Source organism: Augochlora pura, chromosome 3 (genome assembly GCF_028453695.1).
Source record: "Augochlora pura isolate Apur16 chromosome 3, APUR_v2.2.1, whole genome shotgun sequence".
Taxonomy (NCBI): domain Eukaryota; kingdom Metazoa; phylum Arthropoda; class Insecta; order Hymenoptera; family Halictidae; genus Augochlora; species Augochlora pura.
In genome coordinates, this window is record NC_135774.1 from 16,337,572 (window position 1) to 16,358,209 (window position 20,638).

The 20,638-nt window shown below is 34.8% G+C and overlaps 1 protein-coding gene across 3 annotated transcripts in view; it reads left to right on the forward strand.

The window, feature by feature from the left end:
• Cdase (neutral ceramidase) overlaps positions 1-19,236 on the forward strand; it is a 106,120-nt gene extending 86,884 nt beyond the window's left edge. For all 3 annotated transcript variants that reach the window (XM_078196914.1, XM_078196913.1, XM_078196912.1), the window contains exons 8-15: positions 4,178-4,300; positions 7,215-7,409; positions 9,968-10,198; positions 12,487-12,582; positions 14,373-14,543; positions 15,573-15,688; positions 17,074-17,242; positions 18,931-19,236. In XM_078196914.1, coding sequence (XP_078053040.1) covers positions 4,178-4,300; positions 7,215-7,409; positions 9,968-10,198; positions 12,487-12,582; positions 14,373-14,543; positions 15,573-15,688; positions 17,074-17,242; positions 18,931-18,978 — 1,149 coding nt within the window. In that variant the 3' untranslated portion in view covers positions 18,979-19,236. The remainder of the gene's footprint in view (positions 1-4,177; positions 4,301-7,214; positions 7,410-9,967; positions 10,199-12,486; positions 12,583-14,372; positions 14,544-15,572; positions 15,689-17,073; positions 17,243-18,930) is intronic.
• The last annotated feature ends 1,402 nt before the right edge of the window (positions 19,237-20,638 follow it).

The following is a 20,638-nucleotide window of genomic DNA, read 5'->3' on the forward strand; positions in this document are numbered from 1 at the left end:
AAAATCCCATGTCTAACACGTATATCGATATGGGACGGTTTAAAAATCAATGCACGCATCGGGAAATACATAAATACTTAATTTAGTTACCGTGCACAGTGATAGAAACAAAACGTAAATCTGTTTTACAATAGTTATTTTAGGTAAAAAAGTGTACCTGAGATTATTTTATTATTTTTGTATTCTTTGATATTTTTTATTATGATATGTACTATGTAATATAATATAATACAATACAATAGAATACAATACAATGCAACACGATACAATAAAATACAATATAATATAATACAACAAAATACAATATAATATAAGGAAATACAATTTAATACAACAAAATATAACATAATACAACAGAACATAATAAAATATGACAAAATACAATACAATACATTATATTTTATTATATTACTGTAATATAAACGAGTTTTACGAATACAATAATTCATACTTTTATTTCCGAAAGCATATATCTTATACCTCTTTCATAAAATACACCACAGTATTACCAAAAATTAAAAAAATTAATTATAAAAAAATACTGAACAAATTCCATCGAAAGAATGGAATATTTTTAATTCAATCATGTTGCTTTCAAATATAAATAACATTATCGCATAAGCTCAGTAACCAGGTGGTGGCATAGTAATTGCCACATTTATCCTAAACGCATTAGTCATAAAATGACCAATGAACGAAATAGAGGGAAAACCATCTGCATTCTGAGCCGAACAATGAGCCCGCAGGTGAGGGGGGGAAAAAGAATTAATCAACACTGGGTTCCCGAGGAAATCGATCCCCACCCGATACGTCATGTCACCGGTCTGATGTCGGCAGAATTTCAGGCCACACTACTAGCTGGCTGGCCCCAATCCCTCGCCGGTGTCACTCTCCTTTCAACCCCTTTCCCCCAGCCGCGCGCAACGCCGGTTCTCCCTTTAACAACTCGTTCGATCGGCCCCGATCCACCTCGCCCCCCTCACTATCTCCTCGTATCCGTAGATCGGATCTCCGTGCACACGCGACGCTATCTTCCTGCCATGCCGCTTTCTCGTCGCGCGTGCGGCAGTCTCTGCGAAAGTGTGTTGCAATCGTGCGCGGTCAAGAACACCGAGGGACCGGCGCGGAGCTTATTAATAGCGGCGATTTACGTCGGGCGAATAGGGCCCGGCCGGATTCCCGTGGAAATGGATGACGATTAATGTCAAGGAACGCGTTCGGTCGATCGCGATCTCGATTGCGATCTACGACGATCCGCGTAACGCTGCCGCTCCTTTAACGCTTGGGGACGAGGGTGCTGCTTTAACGCTGCTGGGAATTCAGGGGATGCTGGGTACTGGGTCGAACTTGGGATTGGTTATCGCCTGGCCTTGAACCTCTGCAAAGATTCAACTTGGATACTTTTTCGAATACCATGAAATCTTATTCAAACAAATTTTCATCTGGATAAATACTATTTTCAATCGAATAGTTATTCCACAATTTCGAATCAAACTATATTCGTTGAATCGAAATAGACCATGGGAAGTTTTTTTTTAAATAAAAAAGGAACTGTTTTGTATTGTATTGGTTTCTTTTATTTCATTAGGAAGTATTATGTGTGACAGTTATGGAAGAATCGACGAATTTAATTTTATTCAAGATTGTGAAATTGATATTCGATCGAAAATAAGAGTTTATTGGATTCTAATAAGAATGATAGAGTACGAAGTGTTTTTTTCATAGTTTATCGATTAAATTTCTTCCATACTCCTTTTTTTTTTTTAGAAAAATGTGTTAGATAAGATATTTCTTTAATAAATAAATACATAAATTAAACTGAAATCATTCTATAAATAAGCGTATTCTATTCTTCACCTTGAGCAGTGCACTTTCTAAACTATGTAATTATAAAAGTTATAGAAATTATAAAAGTTCTAATAGCAATACGATTTAGGATACAGGTTCCCAAAATCGTAATTATCAGCCTTTTTGAAAATCGAAATCTGAGTTAATAATAAACCTCTCTACACATTTATAAAGATTAAAAACATTTAAATAACATGTCATCATATTATTCTAAACAATTAATTTTATAAATAAGATTACCCGTTTTACATGAGTTTTAAAGCTTAAATGGTACGATTATGGCAACTCTCCCCTAAACAATTCAATTAAATACAGGCACAGAATAAATATAAGTTCTTGTGTTTCTACTTAAAAATTATTGCATTTGAAAAAGATCTAAAATAATATATAATAGTGAAATAAAAATACAGAGCGGGAATAGTATTTTACATCAGGTTCGACAAGCTCCTCAAGAAATTAGTAAATTAGCATAAGCATCCGGGGTCATTGATTAAACACACCCCGAATTCGAAACCCCGGGGCGTATTCCACGCGTTCTTTCCATCATCGATAAACAGAAAGCGGCTTCTAGTGCCCTAATACTGCCACAGGAACGTGTAAATTAAAAGCCGTAGAAGAAAACAGGGAAAGCGTCGCGCAGGAATCCGTTTTATCGCGCCCGGTTTCTCGAGGGAGGCTCGGGAGAGTCTTCCGAATTCCGGTCTAACGAGGGTCAATTCATTAATCTTCATCCCCTTTATCGGCGAACGTGCGCAGGGGACAGGAAGAGTAGCACGCTGGGGGAACTCGCTGTTTACAGGATTTAACTTGTGCAATTGACTTTTCACCAACAAAGAACCCGTTTTTAGACCGATCGAGAATTTATTTTATTAGAATTTATATATTATTGAAAAACCGTATACAGAGTGTCTCGTAACATAACCTCAAATAACTCATAAAATATTTATTGTATGAGAAAAAGTTTCGGGTAAAAGTCGCATGACGTCTGGGAACATATAGTATTCTAATCAGTTTTATATTATTTTGTTTTTTATCAAGATATAAACCTTTAATTTTTTCAAATGGAATAGTTAATATTTCTTCCCGAATTCGGATAGAGCATTGAATTTTACATAAGGAAGTATTACACCAAATATTAATTGTTCCATTATATACAGGCTGTAACAAAATTATTATTATTCAAAAGTAACACCGGGAAATGAGACGGGAAACACCTGTTCCATCCAGCATATTCCTCAGATCTGTCGCAAACTGATTACCACTTCTTCACACTTCTCAACCACTACTTGCAAGGGAACATATTTATTAACCAAGCTGCTGCTGAAAGTGCGTTCGAAGAATTTATCAATTCCAGAACAACAGAATTTTACGCTACTGGAATTAACAAACTGTCAATTTATTGGCAAAAATGTTTAGCTTTTAATGGATCTTATTTTGATTAAAAAAAATTATTCCGACTTGTGATATGTCGATTTAACCCTTTCGCTACGGCGAATCACTCCCCCGTTGCGCCACTCCTGAACGTGTCCTCCCGCCGAAAATGTGCACATTGCTATCCAAATACAATAAATTCTCAATCTATCCAAGTTGCCCGCCAGTTGCAATTCTCTTGACGTCATTTTGTGAAGGGCACAAATTAAACACTTTATTGAAGCGATAGTAACTTATAATACTTATAAGAAATGAGGATATTTGTAGACAGTAGGTGGACGTACCAATATAAAACTTCACTGAAATTCTTTATCCTAAACTTAGTACTTTCGATTTTCTATCCCTTTATGGCATGTAACACAGTAATAATCGAAAAATGCAGGTATAGCGAATATAATTTGAGTGGTTTGTCGTTTATTTGTTTCGTCAAAAGATTCACGCATCAGTCGCAAGAAGCTGTGCTATCCAAAAATTAGACCGTGATTTTACGTCCGATATATCCAGCGTTCGACTCCGCGAGTTTTCATATGGATGACGGATATATCCGTCGTTCGGAGCGAAAGGGTTGAAGATATAGTTTGGAAACCGACATTATTTTCGTACCAACCTAATAGCTCGCATCGATTCGGAGTCGGTAAATCTTGATTTGGGAGCACGGTGCGTCGTCATTAGCATCCGCTTCGCGTGCTCCTTAACCGTGACGCGGTCAGCGAAGCCTCCGACAGTTTCGAGAGTAGACCATTAGCATGATAATGCAGCCGTGCGGAGAGAAACAGTCGAGGCGAACGCGTTTCGTACCCCGCCGGTTTGTTTTGTATAGCTACGCACGCGGTCTGTCCCGTTGTTCTCGCGCCTCGTCTCCATTCCATATTCATGTTCCGTTATCCGATGATTGCAGAGGCTCTGGCGCGGCGGGAATGCCAAGGAAGTGATCGGGCCAATCCGAGTGGTGCATCGTTACGTCAACATGCCGGAGCAGACAGCCGAATTCTACAACGAGACCACCAAAAAAGTCGAAGAGGTAATCCACGACGTTTACTACGATATTCACTATTTCTTTCGATTTTCACCGATTTTCCCAAATTTCTTTCGATTTTCTCGGATTTTCCCAATTTTTTATCGATTCTCTCCGATTTCGTCAATTTTCCTTGATTTTCTCTGATCTTTTTCTTCGATTCTCGCCTTTTACTTCGATTTTCTTCGCTTCTGCGATTTTCTTTCTTCCTTCGATTTCTTTATCTCTGTGAATCGGTTGTCATGGCAACTAATAATTTGCTATCTATTAATGAGGTATTATGAAACAAATAAAATAGATGAAATAAATATTGTTTAATGCTGGGAATCGTATATTGCAGGCGACTCGCGGCGAGCACGTGATACCGTTGCTCCGCGATTATCAAATTATATCTTGAGTTGTAAGGCCGAGACGTTAGGCAACGGGATAGAACGATATCACTACCTGTTTAATTAACACTTTATCCACCGGTAGCTTATAAATCAGCTTTTTCCCCCGATCCCCCTATTATTGAGATAAATGTGTTAGATTGTACTACAAACTTCAATATTATTACATAAATTTTTGAATATTAAATACCTTTCGCGATTAATAAGATAAATAAAATCAAAATAGAAACAAAAATTTTTACGACCAGATGGCCGGTCGATAAAGTGTTAAAAATGAACATCTGATTTGGAAAAAAAGTCGTGTATTTACAGGTGATTGAGTTGCACAGATATCGCGATCGATTGGTTGTCGATTGTTTGAGCAATCTGAAAGAGCGAATTGTTGACTGGCGAGATTGAGCGAGAATGAGTATCGCGATGAGACTATACGAGAAATGATGAAGAAATGACGAGCTCGATGAGAACTAAGAGAGCTAGGGCTCGATAAAACTGGGAGAGCTAAGGCTTGATAAGACTGAGAGAACTAAGGCTTGATAAGACTGAGAGAACTAAGGTTCCATGAGAACTGAGAGAGCTAAGGCTCGATAAGACTAAGAGAGCTAGAGCTCGATAAGAACTAAGAGAGCTAGAGCTCGATAAGATGAAGAGCATTGATCGAATAAGACCTAAGGGTGAATAAAGCCTTAGTAAAAGTGAATAAGAGCGAATCGTGAATAAGCGCAAATAAGAAAGTGTCTCGAGTCAAAATTTCTGCTCTTTATACTTTTATCGAAGAGGGAACTTGAACATGGATTGATTGACGGCAAAGTAGAGAGGGAAGTCAGAAGGCATGTGTAGCACAGCCAAGCTGGTAGCAGAAAACCTTGAGCAAATGGTCGACACGGCACATCTAGCAGCACTGTCGTAAACCAAAAAGAGAATACCAATGGAGCATCCGATTTTATTGCAGAAATTTCTTTATGACCGGTTAAAACTATTGGGTTGTCCGGAAAGTAATTTCGTTTTTTCCCAACAGAGGATTTAATTGTATTTTTTACACCCAACTTCATACTTAAGCCGCATAATCATTATATGTTTTGAGAGCTGATATAGCAAGGTTTGTGTGTGAAGAAGTCCAATTGATTCTACACAGTAATTTTTGGTTGGTGCCTTTTTAAATATGGAGAACAATAAACAGCATTTTCGTCATATTTTACTTTTTTATTATAGATAAGGTAAAAATGCTATTCAAGGCAAAAAGAAATTAACCGATGGGTATGGAGAAGATGTGTTGACAGTACGTCAGTGCCAGAAATGGTGTGCAAAATTTCGATCTGTCAATTTTTATGTCGAAGGTGCACAACGTTCTGGAAGGCCGGTTGAAGCTGATAAAGTCACGATAAAGGCATTAATTGATCCAAATCGCCGAATAACAACACGTGACATCGGTGAAGGTTAAATTTATCAAATCCAATTGTTTATGACCACTTGAAAGGCCTGGGTTTAACCTCGAAGTTCGATATATGGGTTCCTCATATTCTCACGGAGAGAAATTTGTGTCGTTGCGTTGACGTCTGTGATTCCATTCTCAAACGTCACGAAAATTATCCATTTTTGAAGCACATCAATACGGGGGACGAAAAATGTGTTATATATAACAATGTCAAACGCAAGAGATCATGGAGCAAAGAAGACGAACCGGCTCAAAGCATTTCCAAAGCCAATATCTATGAAAAAAGGGTGATGCTGCCTGATTGGTTGGATTTTAAAGGAATCGTTTTTTTGAACTTTTATCCGATAACAGAACAATTAATTCGAAAGTCTACTGTCATCAGCTGGACAAACTGGATAATGCACTTCAACAGAAAAGGCCAGAATTAATCAATAGAAAAGGTGTAGTGTTCCATGAAGATAGTGCGAGATCTCATACAAGTTTGATCACGCGCCAAAAGTTTTTACAGCTTGAATGGGATACAATGCCACACGCACCATACTCTCCAGCTCTGGCCCCTTCGGATTATTATTTGTTCCGATCGCTGTAAAATTTTTTAGACGGTAAAACCTTCGCTTTAAATGAGGAGGTCAAAAACCACCTCGATAGGTTTCTTGCTAGCAAAGATTAAAAATTTTATGTGCGTGGAATCATGCTACTATCAGAAAGATGGAAAAGGTATTGGGAACAGAATAGCCAATTTTAATAAAATATTTGTTCATTATACGAAAATTGTCTTTCATTTTCACAAGAAAAAACGAAATTACTTTCCGAACCCAATATAAACTTAATGCAATAATAATTGTGTACGTCAATTCAATTTATTAATAGGTTATCACTCCGTTAAGAGGGCGATCACGAAATAAACTTGTTCAAAGTGAAAGCAGAAAATTCTGTCGGAGGAGAAATAAAAATAATAAAATTCCGTTACAGGATGGAACATACATGTATATCGGTACTTGAAATGTGTTATTTTGTTGAAGCGTATTTCTAAATCGGCTTTGGCGGAGACAATAGAGCTTCAGAAGTTTAATAATCGATTTCTTTCTTGTATCGACAGGTTCACGGTTGTCTACCCGCAATGGGTTACAGTTTCGCGGCTGGAACAACTGACGGTCCGGGATCGTTCGCGTTCGAGCAAGGCACGACCACGGCCAATCCTCTGTGGAACGCGGTTAGAAACTTATTGGCGGTCCCAACGCCGGAGGATATCAAGTGTCACGGCGCGAAACCGATTTTGCTCGCCACTGGACGCGTAAGTTCCGCGAGGAAAAACTTTCCTTCACTTTCGAGAGTCTCACGAACTCGGAATAAGTCATTTTTCATCCAGTCACGTCCCATCCATTCAAAACTGACTGCGAGAATAATTGGTTCTTGTTCTTTTAACCCTTTGCACTCCTATGTCGAGTGTGACTCGGCATTAGTTTTTATCTCAAGAGCTCCATTGTCGAGTCCCACTCGACATTATTTCATGTCTAAAGAAATAGATGTGCACACGTTACCGACGTCACCCATTGCATTCTGGAAATTGTTTCAAAAGATATCATACTCTTCAAAGTTTCAAAATATGACAATAGTATAAATAAAATCGGTGTTTAACCCTCTTAGTACCGGCCAAAAGAGTTTGTATCCGAGCGAAATGTTTAAAACTCGTTTGACGAAGTTTGATAAAGTTTCGGAAAGAAATTGCAAGAATTTTGAAAAGCCTGATAAATAACAAATTCAAAAAGGGGAGAAGAAATAAGAAATGAAATTATTGTTTAATAAAAATATTGAGAAAACTATCTTTTCAACAATAGCCAACAACGATATATCGTTGTTAGGTGCTAAGAGGGTTAAGTGAATTTGTTTCATCCTTTATTTATTTGAATTACCTTATTTCTTAATTAAAATAAATATCAAATAAAATACTTAAAAGCATTGGGAGATGCTGGTAACGAAATTGAAATAAAATTTGCAGTGCAAAGGGTTAATCTTAAATAAATTGAATTCTAATTTTTACGATTACGTTATTGCGGCAACGAAACACCTAGGGTATGCATATGCTTCTTACGGGACGATAAAGACACTGTAGTATTTATATTCCCCCTCTTATTTTAGCTGCTACACTACCGCAGCTAATAAGAGGGGGAATGTAAACGCAAAGGTGTCTTCTTGTCGCGTGAGGACTATAGGGAGCACGCACGCTAGTGCACGGTCTATCCATAAACTTGGTTATTAAAAATTTAACTTCTTTAATTATTATGATAAAAAAAGAATATCTGGTGATATATGTGAACATTCATGGAGAATAAAAGTTCTACCAAAAGTAACAGTATTTCATACAATGTTACGAGAGAATAGGACAAATATACTTATCTTCAAGTATAGTATAAATTAATTGTTTGTCATAGTTAAGTATTAACTGCTAGCAATTTCAAATCATGTCCACTTAAATATGCAAAATGTAGTTAATGAATAAGAGTAATTTTATTAAAGAAAGATTCATAATTTTTTAGATAATAGTAATATCCTGCTCATAGTAGTTCTTTCCTACAAAATATTCCCTCTAGAATTCGAATAATATTATTATTGTGCATAATCGCAACATTTTACTTACATAAAATCAATGAAAGAAATCATTTAACAAATTCTTCATATGGTTATACAATCATTAGTGGAACAAAAACTTTGTAAGAAAAGACACTGTTTTAGTGTCGATCATTAATCACTATCTGAATAGTTCAAAGTTACATTTCTATTCATGATGTTTTCAAGGAAAGCTGAACTTTATAAACATGTAATTAAAATAATATGGAGGGTGCCCAAAAAGTCACGCACAATCGATAAATGACATATTATTTGAGATAAATTTTTCTTTTTAGCGCGAATTCAGTTCGTGGCTTTGTTTACGAATTATTAACGAAAAACTGTAACCACTGAGAAACGCGCTTTTGGCGGTTGAGCCAATCAACGGAACTAGATTCCGCCCACTCGTTAATCCAACCGTTTAGCGTCAAACAAGTTCGTCTCTCATTGATCAATATTTCTCGTTAATAACTCGTTAACGATGGCTCGAAGAAAATTATTGTAAATGTAAAAGTTACTTCAAATGACCTCAGGAACCCCTCAGTTGCCGATTGTGATTGTTGATCTAAATAATTTAAAAAAAATTAAAGTATTGACGAACACGGATATCTCACTAGTGCATCTTGCGGGAACTCGTGGAAGTAAACTTTTTGCGTCACAAAAATTTTGTGGTACCATAATGACAGTCACTCCACCTCTCTTTTTTATATCTAAACATTCCAAATAGTGCAATTTTTCTCAAAGCAGAGTTCTTTTTAATTTTCTATTTATAATTACACCATTCTCTATGGGCCTATCAGTAATTTTAATTCATGCGTTAAAGCAGGTGGAAGGGGGACACCTATGTGTACCCTTATCCATTTGATATTTGTAGTCTGTTATTAATTCATGGGGCTTGGTTCTCTCCAGTCTTCTTATATTGTTTCCAGTATTGATTAAATTAATTTCCAACTGATTTGGGTGATGTTGCAATCTATTATTGTTTTGAATTTGGCGTAGTGTTCAACGTAGTCTCTAACATAAGCCAGAGATTGATCAAAAATCTCTGTACGTGTTATCATTTATGCAGAATAAACGATTGAATTTGTAAGAAACTGTGGAAGAGAAAAATCAGAAACCAGGAATTTTTGAATGCCTTACCACGAGTGATTATGTTTGCAGGATTACGGGTCGAATTCGCTTTCAGAAGACCGCCATTGAATGTTCTGGAGCAGTCATCTTGATTGATGGGTATCCATTTTTCAGATGACTCTGCCGTATGAATGGCAGCCGAAAGTGGTATCCACGCAGGTCGCGCTGATCGGTAGCGTAGTCATCGCCGGTGTGCCAGGAGAGTTCACAACAATGTCCGGAAGAAGATTGCGAGAGGCTATCAGAACGGTCATGAACGAAGCGTCCGACGACGAAACCTCCGTCATAGTCGCCGGCCTCTGTAATATATACAGCGATTACATCGCCACGCCCGAGGAATATCAAGTAAAATAGAGAATCATTTTTTTTCTTTAGTTTCCGCGCGCCGGATTTCAACCATTTCATTCGCATTACGATCGATTAGGGGGAGGAGGTTACTGCATTTTTAATTGGAAAAAGGAATGCGATTCGAAAGCAGATCTAGGCACATTTCATTTGGAATAAAATAACAAATAACTATAATATTTGAGTTAATCACATTATTTCAGATACTTTATTATTTTTAATTTACTTTATTATTACAGATAATATAGAAAAATAACTTTATTACCAAATCAAATCAATTGTTTACAATTGATTTTTTTATTTGAATTACTTGCAAATATAAAATTACAAATATTTTGATATAAGAACTATCGTATTAATTGCAACTAAAATTAATATGAATTGATAAGAATACTTGAATGAATAATTTGGAATTAACTAAGAGTTATTGAAGAGAATTAATTGTATTTAAATAAATTTAGTTAGACACAGATAAACTCTAACTGAACACGGAATGGTAGTATTATAATGGAAAAAATTAATTTATAATTATTTATATTATTATATATTAATATATAATTTCCCTGCATTCACATTTTTGAGAGTAAATGGATTAGAGAGTATTTGAGAAACTATTTAAATAAATATTTGATCGAATAATAAATAAAACATATTTTATTTTAAATTCAATAAAAGAAATATCATTTTAAAAATAATTCGGCCGCTCGATTAAACTAACGCATAATTATTTGAAATAACTTGTAGCCAAAGAGAACAGTATATTATCTTAATGATTATTTTTCCAAATAATTTATTTCGATAATGAAAGAAAGAAAGAAAGAAAGAAAGAAAGAAAGGAAACACAGGAGAAAAAAACGATTTAGGGTCGCAAATAAATTTCTGGAATTGTTTCCGACGTATTAGATCGATTTATCCTTATCCGTTCAGGCGCGAAACGTTTACGACACGGTTCGGCTCAACTAAACATTATTGTAGGAATAAACATGTAAATGTCTATATATAGCGCTGGGAATCGATTCGAACGCGATGCATTTCCGACATGCGACGACTGGCATGTCCTGAAACAATGTTTTGCATAAAGCAACGCGTGATGAAACGTGGTTTCGTCAATATGCAAGACCGTTCGATGTATTCGCTCGTTGTACAAGTAATTTCGGGTTTCCATACGGATAGCTTACAGAAAAATTCAATTACTTTCGCAATAACCGAATAATGCATTTAGTTCAGGCAAGAACTGGAGTGATGTAACTTAATCTTGATATTTTGATATTTTACGGTCTGACAGTTAGACATTTTGACTTTCTGACATCCTTATATTTTGATATTCTGACATTCTGACTACCTAACATTTTGACACTCTGACATTCTGACATTTTATACTTTGACATTTTGACATTCTGATATCCCGACATTTTGACAATCTAACTTCCTAACATTCTGATTTGCCCATACTATGCTATTTTGATATTCCGATATTCTGATATTCTGCCAATTTGACAATTTATCATTTTGCCACTTAGTTTTCTGACATTCTCATATTCTGATATTCAGACATTCTGACATTTTAATATCCTGACATATTAGCTTTCTCACTTCCTAACATTCTCATATTCTATCATTTTGATATACTTCCCTGCTTCTTATTTAATGCAATGACACCTTTCTTGGTTTTTTACAAAGACTTCTTACTTAATTCTATTTTATTTTATAGTGGAATTTTCAATCCTTTGCAAGAAAAAATTGAACCTGTACATTCACATTTTCTAGTATACGAAGGGCTTTAAAATTAATAATATTTAATTATATTTAATATTCCCTATAAACTTTCTCTTCCATCAACATTTTATAAATAGCGAAACGAAGTTATCCTTTTTACTCCTTTCCTTCTGAATCTAATAATATCGTTATGCATCATAAATCTTCTAAAGATAAATGTGAAAACATTTTGAGTCAACAGTTAGTCTATAAAAGACTTCTTCCGACTGACGATTGCAAAACGTGAACTGATGATATAAATAGTGTATGCATTTGCCTGAACCAAATCCATGGCATAAACATTTCATGCCTGAACGGATAATATCATCGTGACGCGCAAATATCAATTTGACACAGTATTCGCGAAATAAAGAATAACTGAATCACGGAATTACGGTTTAAAAATTGTCAAGAATATTTTTCAACCACTTTTCACAGATTTATTATGATCTCGGGGATGTCGAGGATATTTTTAGAAATGTTTATTTGTGCTCGATTCAATTGTTTAATTACCGTGCAATTTCAACTTCCAGATTCAAAGGTACGAGGGTGCTTCCACGATATATGGACCGCACACTCTCACTATTTACTTGAAACAGTATACCGAGTTGGCCACTGCTGTCATTCTTGTGAGTACTATACTTTGTAATGTCAAGATTATGTCAGGAAAAATTATAATTTCATTAAATCTATTTGAACACCTAATTATTTATTTTGGAGGAATAAAAATATATAAAAAAAACTTTGTTGGTAAGAGAGATAGTTTTTCAGTAGAAATTAACTTGGATTCTGTCATTTTTATTATCTTATATATAGTTTAATATAAGCTGGTTTTAACACTAATCCTATGAAATCGGTAAACATTTTTTAGCCCCTCGTTATTGAAATTTTAAGGTTTCTTTCATAGGAAATGATTGAACAACCTTATAGAAACGTTGCAAATGGCCTGACTTTTATAAACGTCATTCTTCTAAGCTAATAAACATCAGTTACGTGGATGTTCCGGTAGTTTTATTAATTCACCACTTGTCATGTCATTTTCTTTTTGGTTAGTGCAAGTGAAAGATTTTTTATTGTAATAATTCCATAGAAAAAGAGGAACAGATTGTAAACTCTCTCGTAATTACGTGATCTAAAAAACAAAAATCATCTGACACCCATCTTGTAATACTTTGAGGGGGGACATGTTAAAAAATATTGAACTCGCAGAGAAATCTTTCAAACAAATATTTCAACATGTACTCTTTATGCTTGCTTACTTTGCTTATATTTCACGAAATAGGCTTATGTTATTTTATTTCAACATTATAAACAGACATTCTATAGTAAAAACAAAAATTCAATATTATAAACTTAATGTAATAGTTTAATTTTTTAAATTTCGGGCACCACCTCAGAGAGGTAACGGTACGTCCTGTGCTCGCCTGCCACACTTAAAGATGTCTAGCTCTCTAAACATATGTTAACGAATGCACAAATTCAAGTACGCGCATAACTTCGAGATTCCCGACACCATATGTAGCTTTTCCGTTCTAGCGAACCCTTGACCCTACGATAAAACAACTGAAAGTAGAATATCACCAAGCTATCTGCCTCTGGATACATACTAAGTATACATATACAAGTATACAATCATTCCTATATGTATAAATATAATTTTTATTACATATATTAGGCTACCGGAAAGTTATGTTCGGTGATGTTATTTTAAGCTCACATTCTTGATGCATTTTTCACACGTACACGAGTCGTCTTTAAGATGTCTTAACGACATTCTAGTGCTATCTGGGCTCAGTTTTCGAAAAATATGAATTTTTGTCAAACAGTACTGTTTTGAGTGTAAAGAGGCATTATATAATTAAGAACATTAGAAAGTTCGAACTTGTCAGTGATGAATGACCGTTAGTAAAGTGTTGACTACTAATCGGCTTTTTCCACCAATCTGTAACCTGTGAATCGGTTGTCACGGTAATCAATAATTTGTTATTCATTATTAAGATGGAAGTGTTAAATTATACTACTGTAAGCTCCAATATTATTATATAATTTTTTAAATATAACATTCCTTTAGATCAAACGAAGATTACGGCAATAGATAAAACAGAAAAAATAAATATCGTTTAATGCCAATGTTATAAAAATATAAAAATGTTAGCAAATTTAATTACTCTATAATGACATAAATAGTCGAATGATTGACCGATAAACTGTTAAATATAATTTTGATTCCATTCTTTCATGTCAGAATAAAGTTCTATCCCCTTATAACCAATATTTAATCATTCTAATAAATGCATACATACAATAAATTTAAATTTTCTTTTTCTTCCAAGAAATTATTGCAATAGAAAAATTGCTTATCATTGTAACTATGAAGATAAAGGTACGGCAACGAGTTAACTTTCTGGCTCTGTTTTAGAAAAAGCAAGTGGAACCCGGTCCGTCACCCCCAGATTTAGGGAAGAAGAATCTGCTCACCTTCGTCACACCTGTACTATACGACACGCCTAAATGGGGCCGCAATTTCGGCGATTGTATCAAACAGCCGCAGAAAGTGGCGAAACCCGGTGACACGGTCACAGCTGTTTTCGTGAGTATCGACCGAAGGGTTCTCCCTTTGTCTCGGAACATTCGGGCCAACGACCGTGACCCGCTGCGTTACAGACGACCCCGGTTATGCAAACCCACTCACCTAATTTCGATTATCCAGAAACTCGGTGAAACTCGACGGGAAATTCTGTTTCAGCGATATGAAAATCAGCGATTTGTATTCGTTCTGCGAGTAGAAACAACGCATCGGTTGATGGAAATATCGTGTCGATCGATGTAAATCGAGAAATAAATTCGATCTCGCGCCATCATACTAATCTCGATCGTAAAGTGCTCCAAACTATCCTGCGTCCTTTGGGAGAATTTTTATTCAGCTTCGGTCTTATCATGAAAATCATTACGTTCGCGCATTTATTAACCGGTTTTCAATTTATTTATATAAAACAGCTGTTACGAAAAATTGTATAATAGCGAGATCGTTTCTGCCAAATATTTATTAACTCATTTCTGACTTTTTATAGGAATTAAAATTGAGAACACAAGTTCTAAAAATAGTAATAGATTGTTTATCAATTTACGCTCGAATTTGGATACGAAATGGCTTGGCGCTTTTGTAAAAATTAATTATTATGGTCATAGATTGATCGAAGGTACATCAATTGAAACTGTCAATAAGGAGCCATTTGTTAATTTATTTCTCGATGTCTGCTACAAAACAGAATTCGATATATTTCTGTAATAAAGAGAAATTAGTCATCCGTCAATTTGCATGTGAACTTTACACTAAATCGATGCATTCGTAAAAGTTTAGCGAACAAAATTGTTCTCGAAAATAGGAAAAATTCGCAGCACTGATAAATTAAAATAATAGCAGCGATAGTAGAATTCGGTCTGAGTATTTTCACGCTAATTTATACGATACGGTAACATTTATTTTGCACGGTGGAATTTGCATTGCCGGGGCGCATTTTTTAATTTTACGTGGATAATAAATTTCCGCGGAAAAGAAATGTCCGCCGACTGATATTCTATTTTGGTATGTTTGCTGAGCAAATATTCGCACCCGCAGATTTCCGGTCACCCGCGTAACAATTTGATGACGGAGAACACGTTTCTGACGGTCGAGAGGCTGACGAACGACGAGGTGTGGGTGCCCGTTGCAACAGATGCCAACTGGGAGACCAAGTACGTAAATTCCGTCATTTAACGGCAATTTATATTCATGGTATCGGCGCAGGCATCAATATTAATGCATTTCTACCGACCGGGCGCGCTCATGCAAATATTGAACAAAATATCAAACGTTCGTAAGATTCTTTCTCACGAACCCATTTACCTCGAGATCTCGCACGCTTATTTTCTGTAAGTCATATACCGGGTGTTCTTCTTAACGTTCGTACCTGTTGGGGCGTCACGGCGTCGTCAGTAATAGTGACGAATTGTGACGTTATACTACTGTGAACAAAAAATAAGATGAATTTGTTTATAAAATGTAAATTCTTTATTTATTCTTACAAATCAATTTCATCCCCTTCAAAGTAATCCGCGTCCGATAAAACGCACTTTTGCCAACGCTTTTTCCAGTCCTCGAAACAGTCGGAATAGTCTTTTTCCGGTATAGCCTTCAAGACCTTCTTCGATTCGGTTTTTGTCTCCTCAATCGTGTCAAAACGGCGTCCCCGTATTGGCCTTTTGAGTTTGCTGAATAGCCAGAAGTCGCACGGAGCCAAATCAGGCGAATACGGTGGTTGCGGAACGATATGAGTCGAGTTTTTGGCAAAAAAGTCGCGAAGAATCAATGCAGTATGACATGGTACATTATCGTGATAACTTTTGGTTGTTTACAAAAACACGTGTAACTCGGAGATAATTAAACCTTTTGACAAACAGACGCTTGGAAAGCGTCGACAAACAGACAAACCTTTTTTTTTGTTAGATTGCGCTGTCCAACGAATTAAAATCCGAAAGAAGAATTGATCTGTTACTCTCTCAATAAGCACTGGTCGTCTTAAAGACGTTAATTTTACGCCCATTTTAGGTCTGAATGTCTTAAACTCTAATATAAGAATTTTACATCTAATACCTCAAAAATTTCATTTTGGACATATTAAGAGATTTTGCAATCCACTGTGTGATGTAGAATTCCGGTAAATTTTTACCCAAAATAGTGTTATTTTATAAAAATTCATATTTTTCGAAAACTAAGGATGACAGAGCAAATTCTGCTTTCGAATTTGTCTTTCTGCTGACAAACTATACGAAGTTGATCCACTGCAATAACGAGTCAGATTCGTGATAAAGGTTTAAATGCATGACCAACTAAATATGAATATTATCAATTTCTTCTAACTTGAATTAACATTTAATTTTGTAAGAGAATTGCCAGTCATGATTAGAACAAACCGTGAGGTTCAAATAATCGCATTTATTTATATTTTTGTTGACAAACTAACGGACAATTGAAGAGAATTTACTATATATATTTCTTAATTGACTGACTGTTCCGGAACGGAGAAGTTTCTGGCGATAAGAAAATATTGAGTGAATCCAATTTCACACGATTGACACAGATTCGAATGGAAGAGGACGTCGGTGGTCCTCGGCTCGAGTCAGGTGACAATTACGTGGCAGGTCCCGGAGGATATCAAACAGGGTGAATATCGTATTAGGCACAACGGATACTACCGCTACATCCTCGGTGGCATCTTTCCCTACTACGGTGTATCGAACCATTTCCAGGTAAACTGAAAATATTGCACCCTATCTTCATCACCAAAACGGTTTCTCATCAATATATTTATTCAACCACGAACTACGAATCGCGTTCATTGCTAACGTAGTTACAGAACACCCGTTACATTAATCCGCACGTAATTCTTCAATTTTGAACATACAGCTCGATTACATATACTCAAAACCCAGAAAATTTAATCAATACAAAAATATAGAAAATTTATACAATATTCAATAATTTTTACGCAATTTTAAAATAAATTTTAAATTTACACAAAATTATAAACAATAACGATAAACTATGGTAGCAATGATTATATTTGAAAATATAGATTTGGATAGAATATATTTATTTATTTAGAATTGATATAGATTTATATAGAATTTATATAGATTTATGTAGAATTTATATAAATTTATGTAGAATATTTGAAATTTATATAGACTTAGATAGAATATATTTATTTATTTAGAGTCGATATAGATTTATATAGAATTTATATAGATTCATATGGAATTTTAAACGAAATAGATTATCTATGTATTGTTTTCAGAAAGATTGCAATTCAAATTTTACTAAAAACGAGTAATCAATTAAAACGTAATGTTCAAAAAGTTTAAAGAGATTGCAATTAATAATATTATTTCAGAAAGTGATAAATTTGTTTGAATAAACATTTACGATTGGAGTTTCTATTTAAGAAATGTAATAGACTATATATATAAAATTTCGATATAGTAAATATATTCGCAAGAAAATGATTTTCCGAATATGCATAGTATACAGGGTGTCCCAAAAATCACTCACAATAAGGAAACGGGAGATTCCTAAAGTAATTTGAAGCAAATTTTTCCTTAATGCAAATGCAATCTGTAGCATTATTTACGAGTTATTGACAAAAAATGCTGACCAATAAGAAACGAATTCCGCTAGAGCCAATGAGCAGTTGAAGCCCAGTTTTGCTGATTGGCTCAGCTTTTTTACGCCAGCTGCGCTCTCCTGTCGCTGGTCGATGTTTTTCATTAACAAATGATTAACAAAATCGCGGATTATATTTTCACTAAGTAAAAGTTACTGCAAATTATCTCAAAAACTTTCTCGAATGGGAAATTTCTCGACTGCGACTGACTTTTGGGACACCTCGTAGAAGCAGCTTGTAGTAGTAGCTTGTCAGGTAGAATTGAATACAGTTACAAACTCCGTTATTGGATCAATTAAGTGACATTTCAATCCAAGACAAGTTCGTTGTTGGAGAGCACGTAACTGTTTAATGAGATTAAATGGTCTTTGGGATAACATTTCCACAGTATAGATGAACGTTTCTACTCTATAAATGTTTATACAGTTGGATCTTCCATTTGCTTTGGAACTACTCAGGAAATTACCTGCATAATAATTTTTAACACGTTCCGTGCCAAGCTGTATTTAGTCGACTCTACATTCTGGTCAATAGATGTTTTAAAAATTAATATATTATGTGTATTTATTAATTATCGTCAATATAACTATTAAACAGACATATTATGGTTCCATTCCTTTGGTGGAAATTATTTCTTCGATTCTAACTTCTCATAAAATATCTTTTTAATGCATTACATAGACATTTAAGCGTGTACCACCAGTGGTACACACGTGGCACGGAATGTGTTAAGCATACGTTTTCTTAATAATTATCTTGTAAAAACCATTTCAGGTAGTAGTTCCCGAGATGGGTTTCACTGGAAACCGGTTTTACGAATAACCATGGTGATTCTACAGCTAAACCAAATGCTTACGCTTAATTCCTTGCTGGATTAGGATTGATTCAGCCGCGGAGGCCATATAAGAAGCGTGTTAACTCGCAGGTTTTCTATTGTACAGTGTTGTATATTGATCTCCTTGTAATTTTCGATCTGTCGATCGAATTCGATGGCGTTTTTTTTAAAAGAAAAATATGTTTACAAAAATTGTGATTATACTGTCAGGTGTATAATAAATAGTAACCTATTATAATCTATAATTTATCCTAGAATAATCATCCTGACCCACATCCACAATGATTTTTACAATCCCTAGGTATTAACGACAATTATTAATTGATTTCCAACAATAAACAATACATTGTCCCAACTGTAAAAACAAACGTCAAAAGTCACTTGACATTTGAGTCTTTCTTTTTCTAATCGCACAAATCTTTATATTAAACGAGTCGCATGTCTAACATTTCTATGAATTTTTGTCAAACCCTTCTCAAAATTTAAAACCCTTAAACATTGCGGTATTTGTATATGGATTATAGAATCACTAGGAACTAATTAAATAATGAAGATACGCCTGTTAATATACATATAAACGTTACTTAAAATTTATTATTTATCACTATTCATGAATTCTTAGAATAAAAGATTTTATTTGAATTTCCAACTTTTGTCATTAGCATGATGTGTCCTAGTTTAACATTATTATGAATTGTGTCTTGAACGGAGAAACAGTGTTGGCAGAAAGTTTATTTTTTGGATAATGAAGAATAAATTAAGAGTTATTTCATGCAAGGCTCGGAATTAACCTGCATGCAATATTAGAATAGTGAGAGCTACGCCTCTTGACTCCCGTCGTGTGTTTCGTTCCTCTGGTCGTCTCTTTCTACGCGAAGCATTGTTAACGCAATTATTAATAATATCTGCAGATTATATTTGAAATTACCTCAAAGAAATTGATAAACATTTCCTGAGCAAATCATAGAATTCAGTCCTAAAATCATTCTAGGATATTTAATAAAAGTGCAAAGCTTGCCTCGAATAAATCTACCGATCAATAATGGCGGCTAGTGTACACGGACTCATAAAAAGTAGAAAGATGTAAGTCACTTAGGTTTATTAAAGTTTTAATTATAAAACTTGCTCCAATAACGTAATTTACTCAATCATTTTCCACGAAAAGTTCTTTAAGCTTTGTAATACTGTAAAATTAAAGATTGGTCATTTGACTGTGGCAGGTTTAATGTTAATTGTATTATGTTAATCGTATAGTGAAGATCCAATTACTGTGCCCTGTTGTCGAACTAAAGGAGTTTTCGCTACTGTAAACAACTTTAGCAATTTAGTTGACGTTTCTGTAGATTTTAAAGTACATTTCAAACATTCTTTTACCTATATAAATTTTCCCACGAAAAAAATATCAAATCGTCTTTGAATATTAAGAGAAAGAAACTAAAAAAATCTGGAATCAGTACTGCGTGCATATGATTTACAAAGATCAGTTACTGTGCTACGAATACTATCACTGTGCTTCGAATACTGAGAACTCTCCCTTAGTGCTCTAAAATTTAATATTTAATTAGTTGCAATATTTATTGCACATTTATAAAATTTAACTGTTGCAATCTCTTTGACAATTGTATGAATTACCGTAATTATATGTTT